Consider the following 17,537-nt stretch of genomic DNA (forward strand, 5'->3'; position numbering starts at 1 on the left):
GTTTATGTTCCTTAAAATTATATTCTTTTGTTTCTTTATACCATGAATACCTAAGAAGTCCATTAGCTCAGCCAGCTCCTTCTATAGTTGATATTCTGCTGTTCAGAGATTTTATCCATTTCGTTATCAATAACAGACAGTTTGGTCAATAATATACTTTAAGGTTAGGAAATGCAAGTCTGCTTCTTTATCCTTTACCTCTGGCTGCTAAATATTTGGGGGCAATCCAATCAAAGTTGCTGTTTAAAATCAACTTTCACAGTCAATGGGGTGATCATTTTTAAAATTAACTAGGATTGAAATTAACTAGGATTGTTGAACTAGGATTGGGAAGACCAAGGTTATAATCTACCCTCAGCCATAGAAGTTCCCTGGGTAACTTTGAGCTGATTGTGCTTTGTCAGCCCAATTTATGTCATAGAGTTTTTGTTGCACCACCTTGAGCTTTAATTAATTAATTAATTAAAAGGTGGAATCAAACTTTTTTCTACTTCTCTACTCACATTATGTTTAAGGTGACACTAAGTGATAGATCCTTTAGCGCACTGGAGTAACTATCCAATGCACTATAAATAGCCTATAATGCTATAATAAAACTAAATAAAATATCTAGCCTAGTATAATCTGAGAGTAACAGTCCCAACTTGTGTCTGGTTCTAGAGTATGATTTGAGAAAACTGGAATTTTGCCAATCTGGGAAAAAAGAAATCATGAACATCAATGAACAATGAACAGCTGTATTTTTTATCAGAATTTGGCAAAATCTACAAGAAAGTTAGACCTTTAAATAAAGTTTACATTTGTTTTATTTAAGCTCCTGTAACGTATTTGTTTTCCACAAAAATCAAATGAAAGTTAGAGGAATATTATATTCTTATGAGGGGAATGAAGTATATGAAATGAAATAGAAAAAGGAAAGTAATAATGATGCTTCATTCTGAATGCAATTTTTTTGGGATTGACTATACAGAGAAGAATGATAAATTAACTCACTGATCCTTTCCACAAAAGAAAACAATAATTAAGCCATCAGACTAGTTAAGGTAGTTCTTGAGACATCATCCTACAGCTGCCAAAGATGAGGGACTAGATAATAATTAGGCTGAGTAAACAGTAAAACTAAAGCTCTTTCAAGACCTCCACATCCATTCTTACACACAGCACAGTGACGACTTCATGATACAGCTATTTTGCTATTAAATGCTATTCTATTTATATTTCAATTTCCTTTTTTCTTCTTGGGCTATTTTTAGATGATCAAATAATTTATCACACAAGGAAAAAATCCTTTTTTTAAATCTTCCTAACAAAGATATTAAAATCACACTGTGAAGTTCTCTGCTTTGGTAACTTAGTTGGTCTGGTTAAAAATAAATGGACAGGATTAATTGAAACTCTGTTTTAAGCTGACTTTTTGCTGCCTTATCTTCAGGACAATAATTCTTCCACTCAGTGACTCATAATGGATTGATTTGCTCCTTTCAACTGTTCAGTCCCTGAGAAAGATTGTCAGACTCTATTTACAAAATGGCCACTGATAGTTTTGTCTTCATCTGCTCCAGCCATCCATAACTCTAGAATTTTGGGTATTGAGACTTTTCTTCTTGAGAAAATAACTATTGGCTGCTGAATAACAGACCAGAGTTTATACCAATGCCAGTGTTTATACAACTGGTTTCCTACCTGTAGACCAGTGAACAAAATGTTTTCCTGAATACCTGGAATTATTTAATAATTAAAATATTTTTGTAACAGGTTTTGAATCTATTATTTCAAAGATTTCCCTTGGTCAGATTATTTAGAATCGGCTTCAGATCAGATAGTGTCTACCAACCTATAATTTTAAGTTTACTAACCAATGATAGAGATGTTTGTCTGACCCAATGTTAATCTTCGGATGTTCTTCATGAAGGCAATTTACATTGCAGGATTTTTGGGGGAGAACACTTAAACATTTAGCTACAGTTTTAAACTACTGAAGCTTTAGATTTTAGATCATTTATAATAAAAGATGGGAGTTTTACAGAAAAAAAACTTTTTAATATTCTAACAAATTTAATCAGTAAAACTTTAGTATCTGGAGCGTCCACTGCATCAAATCAAAGGAATACTTGGCTGAGTATTACTTCCAGCTGGTTTGATGTGGATTGTGCCACTGCTAAGAAGTAATTAAGAGCTTTATATTGTATTTAGCATACAGAAAGTCTAATTTACAACAGCCCCCTTTAAGATATTATAAATGAAGAAAAATTATAAGATACTAATACGCCAGAAGAAACGGAAAGCAGAAGGAGACTCCTGGTCATTATTAATAAATGCTTCTCTGTACAAAGACTCTAAACCCTTTTGGAATTTAATTTCCAGGGCTTTCACTGCTCCCTCAGTCCCAGATTGCTGTATAACCATCTAAGAGCTGGGAAAAATATTTCAAATCAATGTTTATGGAATGGGGCAGCCTGTTGTAAATATAACAAACAATATCAGATCAAAGTTACTTACGCTTCCACAGTGGGAATCAGTGTCAGAGGAAGAGATTGTTGATCTTATTTCAAAAGTAAAATCTGGTAAGGCTCCCAGCCAGGATAATTTATCCATTGAAATCCTTTAAAAAAGTCTAGATTGGTGGGGTCCCTTCTGGTTTAATCCTTCAGGCTGGAATAGGGCTACAATAGTTTCCCTATATAAGAAGGCAGAAATGGAAGACTTTGTCAATTATAGGCCAATTAGTTTGTTATTAGTCCTGGGAAAATTTTATGCAAGACACTTAAATAAAAAAATTAACCTCTTACCTCAAGGAACACTTTGTTTTGACAAATGGCTGCTTTTAGAAAAGGCAGATCAACAATTGATCGATGTTTTATATTAGCTTACCTGAAAGGCAAATTATCTGCTGTTTTTATAGATTTTAAGGTGCTTTTTTATTCTGTTAATAGAACCAAACTCTGGGCTAAGTTAGAGAAGTTGGTCCCTGACAGGCATCTCACATATTTAATACAGGCACTATATCAAGATAGTATAATGCAAGTTAGATGCAACAGAAACGGTTTACTTACAGGTGATATAACAATGAATAAGGGTGTGAGACAAGGTTGTATTCTGGCCCCTACACTATTTAACATCTATGTCAATGATTTGGAGACTACATTACTTCAGGATGATGGCCATTGTCCATCATTAGCCAAAAGGAAATGTTGTGCTTTGTTATACACGGATGATACTGTTCTTCTTTTCACATATTAGATTGGGTTTGAAACACCTACTTGAGGCACTAGTTAAATATTGCCAAGAAAATCAATTACAAATCAACTATAATAAAACTAACATTTTGCGTTTTGGAAAAAAAAAGTTAAAAAGTACATCTGGAAAATTCAAGTTCATGTGATAACACAAGTAGAAAATTTTAGTTATTTGGGCATTTTATTTAATCATACTCTATCCTGGCAACATCATTGCAAGGCAATACTTTTGAAAGCAAATTCTACTATGATGGACTTGCTTCATTATTTTTATTCAAAAGGCAGGAGATTTGTTCCTTCAGCAATCCAGGTTTTAAATGCAAAAATTGCATCTCAAATTTTATATGGAGTTCCAATTTGGATTACATTTGCCAATAATATAGCCTGAGTGCAGGTGAAATTTTTAAGGTCTCTTTTAAGTGTTCCAAGTTGTGTTCCAGATTCTGTTATTCTCTTGGAAACTGGGCAATGACCTTTGAAAACAAAGGGTTGACTAAGCACTATTAAGTTTTGGTTGCAACATATGTTTTTAAAAACCAGGAAGGATTGCTTCAGGAAATCCCAAATGAATCTTTTGTAGATATGTGGTTTAAACAGGTGACCCAAAAGATTAGTCAGGTTGGCATTGTTCTTGATTATTTATTTTCCAGGGACATGACATCAGCATTTCATTGGATTAAACAAAGATTATGGGTTAATTCAGTACAGGAATTAGTGGCTAAAGCCAACGTTTCGTGTTCACCTGTAACTTTTGGAATTAATTACAGATATATTTTTCTGCTCCCTAAATATCTAAATAGTTTATATTTAAGTAAATATAGTCTGTATATTTATCTGGCCTTTTCAAAAGCCAGATTAAATGTGTTGCTATCAAATATGCTGTATGGTAGATTTCAAAAAATCCCCATCTCTCAAAAATTTTGTCTCTGTAATGGAATTGATATTGAAATTGTCGATCATATTTATTGTATTGTGAATTCCATAAGAGTCTTTGGCAGGAAGTTATCTGGCCTATTTTAAATCAAAACCAGGAAGAGATACTTCTTCTGAGTATGCTAAAATTTTACTTGTAAATCCTAAAATTACACAGGCAACAGCCAGATTTTTAACTATGGCTATAAAAACAAGGTTTTTAGTAACATATCAATGAGTTGGGGTTTTAAGTGTATTATGTAATGTTTATTTCATATTTTATTTGTTTTATCTAATGCCAAATTTTAGATTATATTTGTAACTTGCCATTTGGGACTTTTGTCTGTAAATAAATTAAAATAATAATGTAAAAAATCTTTGTTATGGGTTTTGAATCTATTATTTCAAAGATTTGAATTTTATCAAAATAAAATGTGAATAAGAGCTAGTTTAGCAGGGAAATTATTTAGGCAGCAATCTTATGTAGGCATGCTTAAGTGGATTTGTTCTGAATTTATTTATCATATTTGTAAGGCCATCCAACTCCAAATGACTATGGGTGGTAAACAATAATAGAAAAAGAATATGAGAAAAAAAATAGTCCAGGAAAGAACTAGGGTTTACTGGAGGGAACAATCCACAACTGACTTCATACACACAGCTCTCCCAAGAATTCCTCCACTCATCCAAGCCCAAGGCCTAGGGAAAAAGCCAGATCTTCAAGGTTCGCTTGAAGGAGATCAGAGTAGGATCACTGGGGGGATGCTATACCAGAGGACAGATGCTAAAACAAAGAAGGCACACTTCTGGGGACCCATCAGATGACACTGGTTAATGGTTGGGACTGACGCATGCCAACTTTATCTGAATGGATAGGATAGGCAAAGCCATGGGGGAGAGACAGTTCATCAGAAAACAAGTCCCTATGCTACTGTATATAGGGCTTTACATATAATAACTAGCACCTTGAATTGTACCTAGAAGCTTACTAGCAACCATTGTAGCTTGTGCAGCAGATGTGTTACATGGGCCTGCTGGGGAAGACCCATTCCTGCTCACACCACCACATTCTAGGTCCAGTTGCATCTTCCAAGTGATCTTCAAGGGCAGCCCCATGTAGAGTACATTGCAATAGTGTGACTGTGCAGTGGGCTAGTCCAGGAACTGGTGCAACTGTTGATTGGATGGATCTACTCTTCCTAACCATAGCTCCACCTGCCCTCAAACAGGAGCTGAGATTTCAGGAAAGCCCTCAAGTTGCTTACCGGTCCCAAATAGGGAACTGCAACTCTATCCAGAACTACAGGTGGAAGGTGCCCAGACCCAGGTGACCTTAACACCCATAGCCACTCAATTAGCTAGTGTTGAACTTGAGTCTATTCCTCCCCATCAATATGTCAACATCCTCCAGGCACTGGGACAAGCAGTTGACAACATTATTTGGTTAGCCTAGGGTCAAGATATACAGCTAGGTGTCATCACCCAGCAGCCTCATGTAGATATTAAACAGGAGGGATAAGAGTATCAAGCCCTATAGTACCCCAAAAGTGAGGGGCTTCATCCTATCAACACAGACTAAAACTGGCCACATTCCCAATCCCTGCAGATGGTCCAAAAGGATATTATGATCAGTGGTATCCAAAATCATTGAGAAGTCCAGGGCAGTGACACCACTCCTGTCCCAACTCTTCCAAAGGTTATCAATAAGAATGATCAATGTCATCTCCATACTATGTCCTAGCCTGAAACTTGACTGAAAAGAGTCTAGATCAGTGGTTCTTAAACTGAGGCTAATTACCCACAAGCAGGTAATTTGGGCATATCCTGGGGATAATGGAGCAATTTGTAATTGCTTGTTTGTGAATCAAGGATCCAGTTTGGGGCTGCTGAGACTCTTGTGTAAAACTAGAGAGCTGGGGGGGGGGGGCAGTTGTGGGGTAATGACATAATTCAAGACCAGAAAAGGGGTAATTGGGTCAAACAGTTTAAGAATCACTGGTCTAAATAATCCATTTCCTCCAGGGTCCTCAGAACTGCAGCCTGATCATCTTCCTGACAATCTTCCCTTGTAAGGGAGAGTTGAAACTGGACAAAAATTGTCCAGGACTGTTGGGTTGAGTGATGGCTTTTTGAGAAGGGGACATACCACCACCTCCTTCAAGGCAAGTGTTACCACCCTCTCCTTCAGAGAATATGTCACTACCACATATACTCAACTATAAGTTACTTCCCAGGAGATCTTCACCAACCAAGAGAAGCATGCATCTAACCCATGGGTGGCTGAGTTAACAGTCCTGAGGATCATGTCTACTTCCTCAGGAGTCACATAATTGAGCTTGTCCCAAATAAACTAGCAAGGCTGTTCCTCCTTCACCATGACCAGCCCTGCCAGGTCAGAGTCCAACTGCAAATCTGAGTGATTTACTTAATCTACCAGATATGAGTGGACCCATATATGGTCCTGTGGCCATGTAGAAAAGTGTAAACCTATATTTTTATACTTCATGGAGTTTTATCCCATGTTTTATTGCTTTAAAATTTGCAGTGTTCATATTCACCATAAACTAACTATTTCAGGAATGTGGAAGGAACTTAAATTTTTTGCACATTTTTTCATACTTGTCTCTATCCATTGTTCTGTGACTGTCATTGAAGGTACTCCCCCACCACATGCACACTGTTGTTCTTCTTCTCATTTGGTAAAGGGCATGTTGTTCCAATCTAACTGAGATTACTTAATTAAGATTATATGTTGCCAAGAAGCTAATTAGATTTGGCTATGTGATGACAACAGTGTCTATAAACGAAATCTTGTACATACTATGTAGAGTAAAAGAAATAGGAACACATTCATTTCCCCATTTCACACATAGCCAGGCCAGTTCTTCTTTTGAAAAGCATTGCACAGACATTTCAATGCAATACCAGTTATCTGCATTTATGTGTTTGTTAGTTGGAGAGGAAAGTGAATAGAGATACTGCTGAGATATGCATTCCTATTACAACTCAGGATTTATTTTCATTCATGAAGTTCTACTTTGAATTATTCTCATATAACCTAAACTCCAAAGTGACACAGAATCTCTTCCAAGGTTTTTATAACTATATCATCTAACTAATAATAAATGTTTCACATGTGCCCTGTGCTTCTAATCATATAATACCTAACTTCTGAAATAACTTTTGCCATTTAGCCAGCAAAATCTTCATGTCTATTAATGTTAAATGTTTATTTAATGTCCTAATGAAGAGTTCCTGGTTATCTAACAGGAAATTGTGCTTACAATCTAGCCATCACAATGAGGGATATAAAGCAAAGTTTAGTCCAGTAGTTCTCAGTTTCAAAATAGAATAAAATATATACAGATAGACAGAAATCCTTAATGAGAGAATTAGCTGGAATTAAGGTATTTCATTATTTCTAATAATTTTATCAGCAAAAAAAATCTATCAACTAGATATAAGAAATAACATTGCCTCATCTTCATTGAAATCAAAATAAACTCATGGGTTTAAATTGCCTAAGGACATAATATTTTTTTTTTTTTTATCTGCGCTCAGTCGTTACCGACTCTGCAGTGACTGCTTGGACGAGTCCTTGCAGTTTTCAAGGCAATTGTTTCGGAAGTGGTTTGCCAGAGCCCCCTTCCTAGAGCAGAGCCCAGCTGGCGAGCGCAGGAGGCGGGGTTTCCGTTGCTTCGCGCCCTTTTCGGGCGCGCGCGGTTTTTCGTGCTTACCAGCAACTGCTCCCGACTCCTTTTTTTGCAAGGCGCCGCCAGCATTTTTCCTCCCACCGGAGTGAGAGTCCCCATTTATCTACTCACGTAAGTTTTCGAACTGTTGGGTTGACAGGAACTGGGGAGGAAACAGGAGCTCACTCTGCTACGCGAAGGCTGGACTCGAACCGCTGAAGCGTCGACCATTTCTGGCCAGCAACTTCCAGCGTCATTAAGCCGCTGCGCCACCGCGTCCCCTTAATAATATTTTATTAATATTAATATTAATAATTAATATTATTAATATTATTATATTAATTAATTAATTAATTAATTAATATTATTATAATAATTATTAATATTAATAATAAAATATTAATAATATTTTATGGAGATAATAAAATATATCAGGATTTGAACTAATATAGTCTGTCTTCTGCAATGTGAAGACTACATTTTTCTCTGTCAGCATAACCATAGGCCATAGTGGATGGGTATTCCAGAGGTCATAGATCAATACTTCTATGGAAAAGATAAGTCTGCAGGACTGGATTGAAGAATGACTATAGATATCTAGAGCAATAAATACAGTAGGAAAATTTAATTCAGTTCTTCTTCCAAATGTGGAGATACCAAAAACCAGGACTTTTTCTTTTTATGATTTGAAATTACAAAACTGCTTTCATATTCATGTTTTGTGTATGAAAAATTGTTGGTTGGGGTTAATCTATGTATATATTATTATTCTCTTTTTTTTACTTTTCTTTTATCCTCCACCAATATTCAGAATCTTTGGCCATCTCAATCTCCGTTCTGAATGGCAACTAATAAAAGTGGATTATAAATCTATCTTTAGCAGAAGATGCACCAAGGATGATTTCCGGTCATGGCATTTACACAACCAGGTAGGAATACACCAAACTATCTTTCTGTCTTCCAGAAGGGCTCCTGTTCCTAGCTGTGAGTGCTGTTATAAATTAATGAATGTAAATCACATGATTTAGTTAAACTGGAAGATGAGAAGAAATAGAAATCTGAATAGGATACTAGAAAGGTGACTATGACCACTGACAAAATGTCACACAAATACTTGCTTTAGTTATCTGACTTATGATGATATGGTTTAGGAGAACAAAAATATGGGTGACAGAATTTCAGAAGTAGCTGCATAAATGAGAAGGAACTACAGGGAAAAAGGAAAATTGTGATTTTTTTTTGTTTGCTTTCTGCATTTGACTTATAGACAGGCTATAGGTGTAAAGGAATGCAGAACTGATTTTGGGGAAAGAATGAATGAACCATTAAGAGGGGTCTTGCAGAAAATATTACACAGTCTTAAGAAGAAGGGAAGCGTGAGAAAGAAACCCAGAATAACTCTACGATATTTACTGTAAGATGGGACAGAGAGAAACTTGGGCAGATTTACAAGATTCTGTTATTCTACTTTAGTACAATAAAAAGCATTTCTGGAATCCATGCCGTGCTTGCTTCTCAGTGTGGGTGACCTTGAAGGATTGACAATAAGGAAGAGTTTATCAGAAAATAAACAGAATGCTTTTCCCACTATCCTCACATTTCATTCCATTTTCAGTTTCCATGTAATTGTACTTATTTCTATAACAGTGACAGTGTAAGGCATCAATCTCCATTGTATCAAGCTCTAATATGGATGTTTTCTTGAAAAAATGAAGCATCTGTGCACCTTGTATAATGAACATGTACACAAGAGTATATTTACCCATGCTATTCCAACTCACTATTCTTCTGCATCAAAGGGTGAACCTTGTGTCATGGGAGAAAGGAAGATCTATAAGAAACGCAAAGCAGGGGCATGGTGTGCATTGTCTAGAGATTACTCAAGAACAGTTGTTTCCGAACCATGCATCTGTGCTGAGTGGGACTTTGAATGGTAAGTATTTGCATGCCACCACTATCCAAAAAGACTCTCAGCAGCTTAAATAGAATGGATACAAACTAAAATATCCACACTAGGACCAACACAACTGCAAACACATTAAAAATAAAAAACTTATAAAGTGCAAATAAGATAACTGAAACTAAAGATGAAAAAACCCCTAAAAACTAGGAGAACAATCAGAGGAAAACTTTCTGAAACAATTCCATTTTTAAAAGCTTCCAAAAAACCAACAGAGAGCCAGTCTGATCTCCATGGGGAGGCTATTCCACCATGTTCACACTGCTGCAGAGAAAGATGCCACCTTACCCCAGCCCCTCCTGAAAGTGTGGGATTTACAGCAGTTTCTTCATGGTAGATCTAATTGGTTGGGCCAATACTGATGGGAGTAGATAGTCCTGGAGGTACCCAGGCACCAAGCCATTCATTCATTCATTCATTCATTTATTTATTTATTTATTTATTTATTTATTTATTTATTTATTTATTTTTAAGATTTAGTCACTGCCCATCTCACTCAATGAGTAACTCTGGGCAGTTTACAATAAAACAAGAAGAAATACTATTTAAAACAGATTAAAAACAGTGTACATAAATAAATAATGTATTCCAAGGAATTGATGGTAAATGAAAATTATTAATCTACAGGAACTTCTTCAGGGTGCCAGCCACCCCCAGGTTGGTTGTCCCTTCTCATGTCCCACACGAATTGGCAGAGCCAGGTCTTCACCCCTTTCCAGAAGGCTGGGAGAGTGGGGGCCCACCTCATCTCTTTAACAGCTTTATACTGTAGGTCAACACCAGCACCTTAAAAATTAGACCCAGAAACCAATTCACATCCAATTCAGGGTCTGCAAAACTGGTGTATGGTGCTCTCAATGCTGGGAGCCCAAAAGGAACCACTGAATTTGTACTTTCCAAATATTCTTTAAAGGCAGCCCCAAATAAAGCACATTACAGTAGTCTGACTAGGTGGTAATTAAGGCATGAGTCACTGTAGCCAGGTCCTATATTATAATTTTTTCTTAGAATCCTCCTTTTCTTTAAATGCTTGGCACCAAATTACACTTAGTATTGCTCAGCATGAATCTTCTTAGCACAAAAGTATTATGCAGCAGGTGAAGATAAGCCTGCTCCAATTAGGTTTTGAACTGTGGATTTGCAAAATAAGTCAGTGAATTGTTTTCTTCAGAGGTATTGTATCAGGAGGTTGTCCATTACTACGTTTCCTTCTTCACAAGACTGCTTTCATGGTCTTTTTCCCAGTCTGAATACCTTATAGCATTAATTGGCAAAATAAGTTTAATTTTATATTTGAAAGGGAATCTTAATTCCTCTTTTCTGCCTCCCCAAAGTCTATAAAGTAATATCTTCTCCATATCCACTTCTGTGTTGAGGAATAAGTTGAAGCAGGAGGAAAATAACTTCTAAATGGGCACGCAATTACATGCCATCAGAAAATAATCTAGACTTTATTTTCAAGCTTCATAGAAAAATGAATCATGAAATCTTACTACACTTCTTACTTGAAGTTTTCTTTTTCCCTTTAGTACTTTATTTACCCTTCCCAAGGAAGTTTTTTCAGATAGGTTGGAGCAGCAGCTGGACTCAATAATTTTTTAACATGCAAACCCCAGGGCTTTCAAGTGCGAAGGTGGGCAGTATGTGAGTTTTTAATATACATTTACCAGAAGTTAATGAACAAGTCTGCAGCCTTCAGGGCCTTGAGTTATGTTGTCGTTAATATTATTTAATATTAATGCAGCTCTTCCCTTCCTTGAGACAACATGTGACCCCCTCCTGAACATTTTTAATTACTAAGTTACTACAAGGCATACTTAAAATATGCAGCGGTGACCTGCTGAGAATGATTAAATTTGAACGTTAGAAAAACCAAAGCATTAAAAGCAGTTCAGAAATTTAACAATTATGTTAACTACAATGTCCACCATATCTGTGGTGAGATCATCCACGATCCTTTGTTATTTTCTTGCCATCAGCAGAATGGCTGTTAGGAAAGACTGCTCTCATCTGACCCTTCTCCAAATACCTTGTGTACAATAATTAGATAATGTACTATACTGTTCTATTTCATGAGGTAGTTATGGATTACTCCTTCACAGAATTTATTTTCCCCAATGGCTATTTCATTGAGTATTTTTAGGTAGAAATGTATTTATTTATTTAGGTCTCAGTTCACTATAATAAAATCACAATATAATAATTACCATCGTACATTACACCATCTATCCATAAATGGCAAAGAGCACATACAGGAAAAATTCACAACTTCAATCCAAAAATACCCAGAAAGTAGACTTAAAAACACCATTTCTTTGGAGCTGGGTGATGAGAAGGCTTGTAAAAAAATGTAGTCCATATTAGTGTATGTGCACCTTCTACAGAGACACAGCAGATTTTCTGAACATGAAAGCTTGAAAAGTGGCAACTGAGTTTATAGACCTGATTGCTGCTGTCCATATATAAGGAGCACATTCACTTCAACATTAGTGCTATGCTGAAAAGAATTGTATTTCTCCTACCATTTCTCATTAAATTTGATGTAAGAAAATTTGCTTTCAAAATTCCTTTCAAAGGATAAGACATTTTCATTCACAGACATTATTATGGACTATGTATGATACTGTTATAGCCACATACAGTATCTATTAACTTAATGCATGTATAGCCTGTCTTTTCTCTGAGAACTCAGCATTGTTACCTGGGGATACCTCAATGGTCTCTTCACAAAACCAACCCTATGAGTTCAGTTGGGCAGAGACAGAGACTGCTTGATTGATCCAAAGTTATCCTATGAGTTCTGTGAATGAGTAGGAACATCCAATCTGGGGGAAGGATCCAGATCTTGGGCCATTCCCTATGTAAAGGAATGATGGTTTGTTCCTATCCTATCACACATATCAAGATGCTATCAGGCTTCTGTGAAGCAGTTTGGATTCACCATGACAAAGAGCTTTGCACTCACAGCCATCTTATAGCTTCCTCCACTACTTGCAAAAGCTGGAATAGGGTTCTGGGTATCTGCAATACCTATGCAGAAGCCCCTTCCAAGAACTGCAAGTGCAAGAAGAAGCTGTAGAAGAGGTAAGCAAATCAATCCTGCTGTTAGATTTGCTCCGATAAATGAGGGCCTCACATTGCTTTGGAAAGCACCTCTGCATTGTTTCTTCATGAAAGTAAAGTACCCTGTTGAAGATCTGCACATACCTCAAACGTATCATGAAAAAGTAGAAAATATGGATGGTGCCGTGTGTAATTAACCCACTGCTTCATCTTGAAGAAAATGTTACAAAGGACAAATATTGTTTCAGGGTTGTATACAATATCCTTGTTTTTTTTAAGGGAAAGTCATCCTAGCTTACTTTGGCTGTGGTTCAAGAGGCAGCAGGTTCTAGTTTAAATGTTATCAGTATTATGAACTATCCTAATTAGAAGCACTAGAGAGCAGTTAATGGTCAGGACTGGGCTTCCTCTTAAGATATTTGCCTGTTCTAACTCTCTCCCTTACCAGAAACAGAATTCTTGGCATGGAAGGAAACACATGGAAAAATGTGTAAATGAGGAGATAGGATGGAAATATACCCTCTGTTCCTTCTTTTCTTACTTGTGCACTACTCTTGCACATCTGGCTTAGACCTATTATGTGTTTTCCCTCATACTAGATATGGACCAGGAAGCCCTGATGTTAATCTCTATGGAACTAACCAACTTATGCCATAGCCCTTGGCAAGTCAGTATCTCTCAGCCTAATCCACCTCACTAGGCTATTTTAAGAATAGCATTCTTTATGTATTTCTCTTTTCTCCATGGAAGGAAGATGAGATAAATGTAGGCAGCGGTGGTGGTGGTGGTGGTGGTGGTGGTGGTGGTGGTTGTTTTTATTATTATTATTATTATTATTATTATTATTATTATTATTATTATTATTATTATTTTCTTAGTGACTATGGTTATGAAAGACACAGTAATAATCAATGCATCCCAGCATTCTGGTTCAACCCATCTTCTAGGCTGAAAGAATGCAGCCTTGGCCAGAGCTACTTGAACAGCACTGGGTAAGTAGAAAACTTTATTTGATATCTGGCTCTTCTCCAGAGCTTACAGCTGGTATTTAGTCTATCATTTGCAGAAATCCTGCAAATAAAAAAAAAAAATGAACATAAATTAGATGCATTCTGTTCTTTCTAGACGTGGGCTGCATTTTGCCTTTAAGTAGCATACTGGAAAATGCAGGTCAAAAGATAGGAGAGGGCAAGATACAGAAATGAGCAAGGCCGGGATAAAAGCTAAATTTGTTTTATTTAAGTTACATTTCAATTTAATTCCAGTTGTTAAATGATTAATATGATTTATTCCATGTAATTAATATTTTCCCTTTCTGTTACATTAAAATTATAACTCAGGAACAACTTTTAGAGAGCCTCTGGTACCGACATCATAATTTCCTGGGGGCCACATGCAACTTTGAGGGGTGGACGTGACACAATTTTGACAGAAGTGATGCTACAGAAAGTAAAGCTGAATTAAATCCTCTCCAGATGGAAGTTAATGGCACAACACAATAGTAATACACAATACTAGTAATACACAATACTAGTAATACACAATAGTAATACACAATACTAGCAGAAATAAGAAAGATCTGCTTATAAACTATTATTTTAAAAAAGAGCCTGTTTATTTTACGAGAAATGTGTGGAGGTAGAATTCTTTTATTTAGGACTGTTTCTAAACCTTTCCTTTCTTTCTAAAGAGAACATATGCCAACTTTCAGCTTCCTCTGTATTCTGTTCAGAAGGTACAGGGGCAGATTCATACTGTGGCTCCACTGTTAATGCTATTTCAGCTTTGTGCTAAATTTCCAATGGGCCATAAATCTTAAACACTTACTGCTTTACTGAATGCTTTACTGCAAATGAGCAGACCAGCACTATTGCACAATACTGATAGACCACTTATTAAATTTGCTGGCTGCTGATGGCTTTCACCATTCCACAGAGGATGTAAAATGTTGACATCCATTATTCATATAGTGAGTAGATATATGCTTGTAGCAGGAAACTGTTTGCACATAGCTAGAGCAGGGCTGTCAGAGGAACACAAAAGGAATCCCCATGCTTAAAGCCCCCTCCATCCCCTCCACCCGATTTGTCAATCTTGTGCAAATTCAGAGTCATCGACATAGAACTTCTGTGTTCAGCTTTTCAGTGTTCAGATAAAAGCAGAAAGATGGTAGGAAAGGATAATCAGGAACCAGACTGAAGGAATATACCTGCATCAACCTGAAATAGCCAATAAATGCCTTTATGGTTCCACCCATCACGTGTCACTTGTCTTTGCTTCTGGCGTTATGAGCGGTGAAGCATAACATTGGATGCTTTCGGCTGAAAGGGAAAATACTCTTTTAATACCAGTTAACCTAAGAATAACTTAAATCTGTCCCACTAACTACTAGGTACAAGATGAAGGCAACCTCATGAGGACACAAAATAAAATAAATGCATATTTGTGCCAGGTTTAGTTCAGATAGAGCCACAAACATATTATATTGGTGGAAGGGAAGCAGTATAACTTTTGTTAAAACTTAGTGAAATATACAGTAAGCTCATTTGTCTCCTATTTTTCTTTCTTTCATTTTTAAAGTACAGTAATGCAAAGGTAATACCTCACTAAAGGTATGGTGAGATGACATCATAAAGAGGGGATAAGGGATATGAAAGTAGGTGACCATCTAGTGAAATGCAGCTGAATGAACTTTGCCACTTGAATAGCACCAGAAGTTCTTTTCAGATGTTTGAGATGACTGCTGCTGACAATATAGGTTTCCTTTCCATTTCTTCAAGCTGGATGCATATGGTGTCAAATTTGAGTTCTGTCAAATTTTAAAACATGAAATTATAAAATTCCACAGGTATCGGAGGATTGTTTCTAATAACTGCACAGATGGTTTGCAGGAAAAATATGCAGCCAAGCCTGAACAGTGCCCAGGCAAAGCTCCTCGTGGGCTACATATTCTCACATCCACTGGCAAGTTGGTTACAGAACAAGGTTACAACACTACCTTCATAATTCTTATGGAAGAGGTAAGATCATTGCTCAGTATAGATAATGGTATATCCAGTAGAGGAATTGTTGTAATCCAAAGATACATAATAGAAAAGAAAATAGAAAAATGCAGCCCAGAAGTTGGAATGGGTGTACAGTTCAAAGAAGCTTTCTTAATGCATGTGTTCTATTGCAAAATAGGACTGGTGATTTGAAAGTCCAAACTCCAACTTCTAATTTAGATTAAAAGAATTTCAGCAGCAGCTGTTCTATTGATGCAATGTTTCTTCTCTGTATCTATCTATGGTGCAAAGCTTTCTATGAATGCTTGTATGTAGGAATTCAGAAAAGAACAGATGTACTATACAAATTAGGAAGGCAATAGCTGTTTATTAAAGATCCTGAACAGACGTTCACACATAATGAACAAAACACAAAAAGGCAATAACACTGCAGGTGAGACAAACAAAAAATGAACAGACAGTGATAGAAAACTGAGGGCATGAGATTGTGTATGAGGATCCTCTGCAGGGTAAAGGAGACAGGAATACGACTTCAATTGTTTTCACTTGCCTCCACTGGGATATGTGTACCATGAAGATTGGTTAGGCATGTCCCCCAGTGACTTACAGCATCTTCTACAGTCATCCAGCATTTCTCATGCTGAATTTACAGTAGTGAGGACAGGTTTATTTTGTGTTAATGATAGCTGATGGGTAGAGCTAAGTCACCAGGGAGGAAATAGTCTTACTTTTCCCAATTTTGGTGTCTCTTTTCCTGCTTTCCTGTGTGCTGCAGTAATTATTGCATTGTTCTGTTTGTTCCTTTGCTTGTTTTATTTTAAAAAGACTTATGTTTTTGTTTATTTTCTCATAAAAGTAAACTCAGCTATTAGAAGATTCATGCTGATTCCTGTCTCACTGATTTTGTCAGCTGTCGGCTTTAATTTTAGAAGCAAACTGCTCATTAAAGAGAGTGCTCCAGTATGGTTTGTAGGTCTAAGAAAGTGACAGTTAGGATTAGGAATTTGGCTCCCAGTAAGATTTCTGTGTGGCAGTCTTGACTGACACATCCCTTACCCCCACCCCATGCACACTCATTGGTGTTTGCTCCAGGAACAAAGCTTCTATGGTTTGCCAGACTGCCTTTCCCTGTGGGTGCTGCCTGTTCCATCAGGTCAAACAAGGGGGGATGTTCCAGGTCCCTTCTCTCAAATGTTACCATCTAGCAGGACCTAAGACGTGTGCCTTTTATGTAGCAGCCCCTGCCTCTGGAACATTTCCTATCAAGCTGATGGCAAGCTTTGCTTTAAGTGTAATAATTTGTACCTGCGATGCATCCCTTAGAATATTATCTATCCAACATTTAGAACTACCGTATTTACACCCACGTGCATGTTATACTGACCTCACATTTATGTAGGAAGATAATTCTGAAAAGGCCACTGTCAAATTGTTGTGCCACCCTTGTCTTGTAAAGCACCAGAAACAAGCATGCATCAAAAGTTGTGCCACATTAGCTAATGTAATTGTATCTTTGTTGGAGGATGGGTGGACGTTATGGGTAAAGGTTGAATATCAGCATGGAAGTGGGGAGAAGCAAATCAACCATTCAGACACATATAACAAGCGCCAACACCTTTCAGCATTGTGTCTGTAAATAAAACGCCTATGAAATTATGCCAGGCCTGTA

General features: G+C 36.8%; 1 protein-coding gene across 1 annotated transcript in view; it reads left to right on the forward strand.

The window, feature by feature from the left end:
* The window catches only part of SORCS3 (sortilin related VPS10 domain containing receptor 3), a 525,782-nt gene that overhangs the window by 459,711 nt on the left and 48,534 nt on the right, over positions 1 to 17,537 (forward strand). The window contains exons 15-18 of the mRNA XM_088132244.1: positions 8,652 to 8,769; positions 9,640 to 9,773; positions 13,742 to 13,855; positions 15,712 to 15,883. Coding sequence (XP_087988370.1) covers positions 8,652 to 8,769; positions 9,640 to 9,773; positions 13,742 to 13,855; positions 15,712 to 15,883 — 538 coding nt within the window. The remainder of the gene's footprint in view (positions 1 to 8,651; positions 8,770 to 9,639; positions 9,774 to 13,741; positions 13,856 to 15,711; positions 15,884 to 17,537) is intronic.

This window comes from Python bivittatus, unplaced genomic scaffold (genome assembly GCF_059951505.1).
Source record: "Python bivittatus isolate LINGU-HERP-01145 unplaced genomic scaffold, Pbiv_v1 ctg000980_np1212, whole genome shotgun sequence".
NCBI classification, from domain to species: Eukaryota; Metazoa; Chordata; class Lepidosauria; order Squamata; family Pythonidae; genus Python; species Python bivittatus.